General features: G+C 43.1%; 1 protein-coding gene across 1 annotated transcript; it reads left to right on the top strand.

The window, feature by feature from the left end:
* The first annotated feature begins 4,507 nt into the window (after positions 1–4,507).
* On the top strand, positions 4,508–7,707 carry LOC127303981 (tobamovirus multiplication protein 2A). The gene is made up of 7 exons (XM_051334698.2): positions 4,508–4,648; positions 4,796–5,060; positions 5,631–5,730; positions 6,367–6,447; positions 6,543–6,647; positions 6,966–7,178; positions 7,283–7,707. The coding sequence occupies exons 2-7, from the start codon at positions 4,807–4,809 to the stop codon at positions 7,388–7,390; spliced, it is 861 nt and encodes a 286-aa protein (XP_051190658.1). The 5' UTR covers positions 4,508–4,648; positions 4,796–4,806; the 3' UTR covers positions 7,391–7,707.
* The last annotated feature ends 919 nt before the right edge of the window (positions 7,708–8,626 follow it).

Consider the following 8,626-nt stretch of genomic DNA (forward strand, 5'->3'; position numbering starts at 1 on the left):
GGGTGCCGGAGGCGATCTCCTGAATCCCCCGAGATGGGATTGGCGGCGGCAGCGTCTCTGGAAGGTTTTCCGTATCGTGGCTCTCGGTACTGGGGGTTTCGCGACGAAGGCTATAAGTAGGCGGAGGAGATAGGTCAGGGGGCGTCACGGGGGCCCCACACAGCAGGGCCGCGCGGCCAAGGGCCAGGCCGCGCCGCCCTGGTGTGTCACCACCTCGTGGCCCCACTTCGTCTCTCCCTCGGACTTCTGGAAGCTTCGTGCAAAAATAGGCCCCTGGGCGTTGATTTCGTCCAATTCCGAGAATATTTCCTTACTATGATTTCTGAAACCAAAAACAAGAGAAACAAGAATCGGCTCTTCGGCATCTCGTTAATAGGTTAGTGCCGTAAAATGCATAAATATGACATAAAGTATGCATAAAACATGTAGATATCATCAATAATGTTGCATGGAACATAATAAATTATCGATACGTCGGAGACGTATCAGGAGGCGCACAGGCATGGAGAGAAGAAGGAGAAGGAGCAGAACAACTTACACGCGCCTGGTGGCAGAGGCTATGGCATGGCGAGGCAGTGCTCGCGCGGCCATAGCAGCTGCAAAACCCAGGGAAGTCGCCGGCGTTACGCCGACGAACACGAACACCACCACAGCAGCACGACACGGAGACGACGGCACAGGTACTGCGAGCAGCACCCGCGCCAGGTCGGTCTCAGGGGCGCACACGTCGACGGTGAGGACGAGAGCTCGTCGGAGATCACCCAATCGCCCGTGGCGATTCTCCAGTAGATCCAGAGAGGAGGCGATTCGCCAGGAGAGGAAGTAATCGGAGAAACCACGCGGACAGATCGATAGATCGTCTCGCGGCGGTCCAGATTAGGTAGGTGGCGAAGGTCAGGGAAGCAAGGAGATGGCCGGAGCACGGCGGCGGCCATGGCGGCGACGCCATCGCCTCGCGTGTCGCCAGAGGTTAGGGTTAGGGCGAACGAGTGAGAGAGACGAGTGAGTGAGTGAGGTGGGCCATTTCGGCGCCACCGACCCGTTATGGGACACTCCTTAGTGGGCTGTCCCATGGGCCTTAGTTAGTGGGCTGGCCCAATAGGGGCCAGGGGGTATTCTGGTCATTTCACAATTAAGAAAAAGACCAGAATTTCACCAATTTTTAGAAAATAAAATACAACTCTAAAATCCATTAAAAATTGGATTTGTGAATGAAAAAATATTCTTAACAAGAAAAAAAATAAAATAGAATTTAAGAAACAAATTCAAATTTGTGAATTTGATGAATTTAAAATAATAACTTGGAATTTCAAACTATTATTTCCTTGTATTTAAAAATCAAGGAAAAATCTCAAATAAGTTCAAATACTTATTTTCAAACATTTCAAAATGAAATTCTATTATTCCAAGTCATTTCTATTTGAGAAAGGTATTTTCCAAAGGAAAATATTCTATTCATTTTTATTCCAAAAATATAAAGGCAACTCTATTATTTCAACTCATTTTTGGAATGAATAATGAATCACCAAGGTAAAGTAGTTTTACTTTGAATCATTTTACTTTATGAGAATCAAAGTGGTTTACACATTAAAGCAATTGCAAATTACTGCCAAAGGCATAAATCTTAACTCAACCCTAAATTGTAATAACTCATTGGGGTAAAGGGATTCCACATAAAATAATACATTCATGATTGCATTATTTGGATTTTATAACATTGTCCTTACCGGACAATGATGCTTCTTACAGAACCCGAGGTCCAGGTTCCATCAACTACATTGAACTGCACTATCTCGCAGTCCACAGGCAAGTTCACCCTTGCTCATGTCAACTTGAGTATTTTCCATTACTTTAATGCAAAGCTATATACTTATCATTCCTGCATCGCAAATAAAATGTTACTTTCCAACTATGAATATGACTATGTGGCTGGCAATGGAACCATGGTATGTGTTGATATGGTGGAGGTTCCATTGGATGGGTTATATTAACCTAGGATTAATTACCAATGCCGTCCAGTGATTCTAGCGCCGTACAAACCGCGTTAACCATGAGATCTATAATGGCTCTAGGGAAACCAGCCGTATCTTTTCCCTCCTGCACGCCAACGGACTGGTAGAGCTGCGGGGTGTTGGAGGCACTGCCGTAGGTTGGGATAGCCTTTTAAATCCCCATCCATTTGTGATGTTGAGCTCTACGGTCTATGATGGATTGTCCAAAGTACACCGTGAGTAAAGCCGTATTATCGGGAGAAGTCTACTGGGGGTGTACGGGTGGACAAAAGGGTGGGTTTGCAGGGTCGCGGAGAAGGCGGTGTGGGCTTGGATCTTTATACCTGGCCTCACACCAAAGGAAGTGTGAACGGGGGCAAGTCCCTGCGGATGGCAAAAAGGGTGGGATCTCTTGTGGGAAAAGTAACGCACCTCTGCAGAGTGTATCGAATTGTGGCTGTCACTCCTTGTTCCGGGAAGGGAACTGCGAACGCGGCAGGAAAGGAACTCCACGAAGTTCTAGTCAACCTGTGAAGACTTACGGGCATAGTTTTCATAATAAAAGCAACCTTTTGAAGAAATGATTTCAAAACATGCATTGACCTGCGATTTCCTGATCAATGGTCGTAGCTAGTGCATCAAACACCTTTTACTCTTTTAGAACTTGCTGAGTACCTCTGTACTCACTTTCTTTCGACACCCTTGCTAGACTGTGATCCGGAAGTGGAGGCCATCAACGATGGAGCACCATAAGGAAGCTACGAGCTGGTCTACGAGGAACCTGATCTTACCGGCGGAGTTGAAGGAGTAGACTATGGAATAGTCTACGGACTCGAAGACACGAAGGTGGAGGAGTAGTAATATACCCTAGCATCATAGAGCCGAGCAACGTAGAACTTACCTAAATAAGTTGTTGAGCTCTCTTTTATATATGGTTATGAGTTGTAATCGTACTTAAGTAGTATCTTAGGGTGTTCTCATAGGACCTGTGAGAATACCAACTTGTTAAGACAATGTTTGTAATAATATATTGAGTGTTATGACCTGCAATGTTTCTGTTGTACCACTCTGAGGGATATGAAAATTGTGAAGAAGTCCCTTCACAAAGATCATATCAACGACTTGTATACTACAACATGCAGTGGTATGCTGTGTCACCGCACTGAGGCCCTCGCTGGTGATGCATGACCGCACAATCCCCTTCCCATGTTTCGCTGCAGGAGGTCGTGCCTAGTGACGTCGATGAAATCTGCAAAGCTTGGCCTCGACGATGGCCATCAATGCGCCTCCAACTTGGCCTGTGCGGTCCGTGTTGACCTCGTAAGCAGTGTTGGCCCACCGCCATCCACTGAGGGACCGAGGTCCTCCGTCGCCTGTGAGTGAGCGAGCGACCCCACCAGCGCGGCCAACAGCATCCTAGGCGCCCTATTGCACCCGGAGTTTATCATGTCTTCTTTAGCATCGCCTCAAGTTGTCTCCTTCGCGTAGATCGTCTTAGATTTATAAAAATACAGACATGTTAGGATGTCTCGCAAGAAAGTCTAATCGAAACAAGCATGTATTTCAAAGTAAGTAAAATTTCGTGTCAAAAACAAATCGAACCTAAAATCTTGCCTCTCCTGATTGGCCAAACTCTAAGAGAAATCCTCAATTTGCCAAGTAAAAGAACTTTGTAAGATTTTCACCAATGTTCAAGAAATCGTTAATCTTAACTTATCGGCCAGCCTCAAAATGAAGATTGATCGCTTATCGTCCGATTAATCGATTTTATCGGTTGCCCATTTATCAGCTTAATTTTTTGTATATTCTAATTTGCAGCACTCAATTTTGTATAATATGCTATGTAAAAATAATATTGGAGCATTAAGCAGAAGTATTACCTTGATTATTTGCATTTGAATCAATCAAAATGAAAATTTTAAGCTAATGCACAGTTGTACAAGACCATAGGAAGAAAATAACGACTGCCATACAAAATTTCAGTGAAATTTCACGGACAATCAGCCGAAATATCTGTCACTAGAGTGAAAATCGTGCGAAATATCGGTGCAGCGATAAATTAGCCGATATGATGAAATCTTATCGGTTACCACCCGATTCACGATAAATCGGCTGGTAAATCGGTATATCGGCGATTTTTTGAACAGTGATTTTCACACTATTCATCTACTCAATAAAATTTTACTAGGGTGATTAAATTATTCATTTTTTTGGGAAATTTAATCATCTGCCTGTATTCAATTATTGAAACTCGTTATATGCTTTTCTAGGCGGCCCTTGGGCCTGGAAGAAACCTGAGCCCAGAAGAACCTTTCGAGTCGTCGTCGTGATCTAACCCGGCCGGATAATGCAGTACAATAATAAACGGCGAGCACAACCCGACAGCTACCCTGTCCAGCGCATCTTCCCAGAATTCCAGCGCATATACGTGTGCCGAGTAAGATTACGCAGTTAGATTAACAAGGAAGGACCACCCAAGCAATCGCAGCCGTCCATCGCAGCCGACAACGGCGCCCCGTCCGACCGCTCGGCCACCTAAGCAACTCGCCTCTCGTCCCCTCGTCCTCTTCCTCCTTCCACCCATCTCACAAACTTCTCTTCTCTCCTCCAAAACAACAGCCAGCCAGCCGGGGTCCATTAATCAAATCAATCCACAGGTCGGTCTCCCTCTCCCTCTCCCTCTCCCCATCTTCTCCTCCGCTTCCGATCGCCGCGCACAATTCGGTCCAATTCGATCTGTTGATTCTTTTCGTTGTGTAATCCTGAAATCTGAGGCGTTTCTTTGCGTCTGCGGGTTTGATCAGATTGGTCCGAGATGGCGGCGTGCCGGGGGTTCTTCGAGTGCCTGCTCAGGCTGCTCAACTTCGTTCTCACCGTCGCGGGCCTCGCCATGGTCGGCTACGGGGTCTACCTGCTGGTGGAGTGGATGAAGATCTCCGGGGGCGGCGGCGGCGGCGCACCGCCCTCTCCCGCCCCGCCGGCGGAGTTGCTTCTCTTCGGCCGTCCGATGCTCACGGCCGTTGCCCTCGGCGATGGCGGTAGTATCTTCGACAAGCTGCCCAGAGCATGGTGAGCCGATTTATCCCCTCCCTTTGTTTATTCCTGTTATTTGTTCATGTTTCTGTGGACTAGATGACGATTGAACATTGAGGGAAATTGGAAGATTTGTTTAACAGTAGATGAATATGTCTAGAATTAGATTTAGAAGAAACTCTTCATCTGACCATAGATAAATTTGATGATCACGAAATTCGTGATCTCGAACCCTAGAGCGATGAATTAGTGGTGGGTTAGGGGAACAGTGTTTTTAGTTTGACTCCGGTAATAGGTTTTTTGTTAGGACGGTTCCAAGTTGCAGTACTAACAATTTTCCAGTGTTTTTAGTTTGACATTGAGGGAAATTGGAAGATTTGTTTAACATCTAGAATTAGATTCACAAGTACTCTTCATCTGACCATAGGAAATTTTGATGACCACCAAATTCGTGATCTCGAACCCTAGAGCGATGAGTTAATGGAGGGGATTAGTGTCTTTAGTTTGAATCGGTCATAGGTTCTGTTAGGACGGTTCCAAGTTGCAGTACTAACAATTTTCCAGTTTAGTATGTAAGTCAATAAAGAATTTGTGCTTTCCTGGCAGGTTCATCTATTTGTTCATTGGTGTTGGTGCTGTTGTCTTCCTCGTCTCTCTGTTTGGCTGCATCGGAACAGGGACAAGGAATACTTGTTGCTTGTGTTTCGTATCCTCATACTCTGTATTGCAATTATCACTCTTCTCCTTTTGTTTTAAAGACGGCCACTAAATGCACAAGAGAAAAAACATCTGCTAAATCAGTGGTGTCAATTTGGCATGATTATCACTGTTCTCCTTTTTTTTATAGACGATCACTAAGAGATGGAAACATCTGCTATACTGGTGGTGTCAATTTGGCATGCATTGTTAAACACGTAACATACTCAAAAGGATGTGATATTGAATCTGCTGTGATGACATTTAGAAGGCATGCAATATACTATCTCCCTATTATACGAACATGAGTCATCCCAAAATGCAAGTGCATACTATATAATGTACTCGTAATTGGTATTTACCAGATTGATCCTAAAATCTAATCTCATAGCATATAATTTTTTAGGGGACATAGCATATTTTTTTGTTGATCTGTAAAATGTTCTGAAAGAATTGCAGTCAAACCGCTACCTTGTAGACTGTCAATATGTCACTTGCATTTCTATTGATCATAAGATGAAAAAGGTAGATAATGAGCAATATTTAGTTGTCTTGGGGATCCTAAGGTAGTTTTTCATGGAAGATACTTATTTGCTCATCTTTAATGATCATGTTCCATAAATTTGATTCCCTTGACGTTTATAAGTATTCTTTCTTGGTCCTATTGCTGATCCTTGTTGAGGCTGGAGCTGCTGCATTCATATTCTTCGACCATAGCTGGAAAGATGTGAGTGAGGCTTCTGTTTAGTTCTGATTTGGAAACTAAGTTATAGCCTCATCCTCTTATTAAGTCATCATACACCTGCGTAACTTGCTTTTCAGGTAATTCCAGTGGATAAGACACAGAACTTTGATGAAATGTATGACTTTCTCAAAGATAACTGGGAGATTGCAAGATGGGTTGCTCTTGGTGTTGTTGTTTTCGAGGTAGGAGCAAATTCAAGCATATTCTGTATGTGCATTTTCTTTTCAAAAAAATAGCATTACGTCTTCTTACACACCGAGTAGTTTATTAATCCTGTCCTGAATATGTATTTGTTACCAGCTTAAGCTACATTATTTTATTTATCTAATACATATTCATTCCACTGTGAATAAGTTCTAGCTGTTTTGAGAAACCCTATAGTACTGGCCAAGGCGGTGAGGGAGTATAGAAATTGCTGATGATTTAGTTGTAGACAGTCAGTTGCAGTGTGTATATCTCTTTTAGCTAGCACAGGTAGACTAACGTTGACCAATATGCAGGTATTGCTTTTCTTGTTAGCTTTGATTGTCAGGGCAATGAACAAACCTGCTGAGTATGACAGTGATGATGAAATCATTGGAAATGCCCGAAACAGTAGCATCCGTCAGCCTCTTGTCCATTCCCAGAATCCTCCGGCTAATGGTGTTCCTGTCCCAACGCTTGATCAACGCGCGAGCAGAAACGATGCATGGAGCCAAAGGATGCGAGAGAAGGTACATACATGATAGACCAGTTTTCTAAGTCATTGATCATTGTCATATTTTTCTTATTATTTATTTCATTACAAAACAAATTTTGAATATTCTGCCTGGTGCAGTATGGTCTGGACACGAACCAGTTTACATACAACCCATCAGATGGAACCAGATATCAGCAAAATGGGGCACCAGCAGCTGATGAAAGGAGCCGTTGCACCATAATGTGAAAAATCTTTGGCAATGTTGTCCAAGTCGATGGTTCTTCTTGAACAATCTATCTCATCTTGCACAGTTTGGTTGTACCATGTTCAGAGTGGTGTATGGAGTAGAGGTATTGTACCTTAGTGATTATCTTACTCGCCGTCTTCAGATCAATCCTCCATGCACCTGTAATTTCCTTGTGAATGAGGACTGCCCAGCAACTTGTCATTATATTCCGAGCTTATCGGAGGTTCCTTTTGTTTGCATTATATTTTTCCTTGATAGGCCTTTTAAATTGTATTATGAACGTGGAGCATTTATGTTAATTTTAACATTGTAATCATGTTTATAGTTCTTTTGGTGAGAAAATGTGTGGTGGCATGCGATGTTCTAACTGTTCCATATGAAGTAACGATTGCACTGAAACTGAGTCTCTATTGTGGAGCGTTCCACGCCCTCCAGACGACGAATTTTTTTAGCCTTAAGCGACCGTCTGTTCCCAGGTTCACCGGAATTAGATGACATACACCTTAGACAAATGCCTGCAAAGTTTTGGATCCGAGATTCCGAGCAAGCAACCCGCCCAATTTCAACACTACATGGTCTTTTTTAGCGAATTCAACACTTCATAGGTGCAATTAAGGGCGGCCATTCGATTAATTCAGGATTACGGTTTGGTTACTCGGTGTATAAGAGCATCTACAATAGGAGAAGGCACGCCATCCTTTAGAACTACACATCATCAAAAAAGGCGACAGACATGAGTTTAATCATCCTTCTCAATTAATAAGAATTAACTAATTTTATAAGTAGAAAATTAAGGGAAGAAATATGGTACAATAGAAAAATAATATTCTCTTAAATTTTATAAAAGATTATCACATATCTAACAGAAGATTATCTTCTCTTTCTCACTTCTCTCTCCTATAACTAAGCTAAATCTGATGTGCCAACTCTACGCGAAGGCTGGCAGCACCCCACCCTGGTGAACTCAGGGAAGAATTACAGGGGCACACCTAAAAGAATCTCAACTTGTTTTTCACTAGACTCATTGCAAAAAATACTCCTTCAACATTCACCGTCGCCACCGTAGTAGCAATATCAATTTGAGAAGCATGCAAACTAAATCATAAACAACATGTTTTTGTTTTGTTTCAACAAGCTTAATAGAGAGCTCACGAAGATGATTCACACATTTTAACCTATCATCTTTTCTCATGTCAGCAATAAAGATCTTAAGTTGGAGTTTAAGTCTTAACAAA

This window comes from Lolium perenne, chromosome 1 (genome assembly GCF_019359855.2).
Source record: "Lolium perenne isolate Kyuss_39 chromosome 1, Kyuss_2.0, whole genome shotgun sequence".
Taxonomy (NCBI): Eukaryota; Viridiplantae; Streptophyta; class Magnoliopsida; order Poales; family Poaceae; genus Lolium; species Lolium perenne.

Excerpts from the sequence above, each read along its gene's own strand:
- LOC127303981 (XM_051334698.2), top strand. The coding sequence starts at position 4,807 with ATGGCGGCGTGCCGGGGGTTCTTCGAGTGCCTGCTCAGGCTGCTCAAC. Across the intron at positions 5,731-6,366 it reads ATACTTGTTGCTTGTGTTTC|TATTCTTTCTTGGTCCTATT; the intron begins GTATCCTCATAC and ends GACGTTTATAAG. Across the intron at positions 7,179-7,282 it reads GCCAAAGGATGCGAGAGAAG|TATGGTCTGGACACGAACCA; the intron begins GTACATACATGA and ends TGCCTGGTGCAG.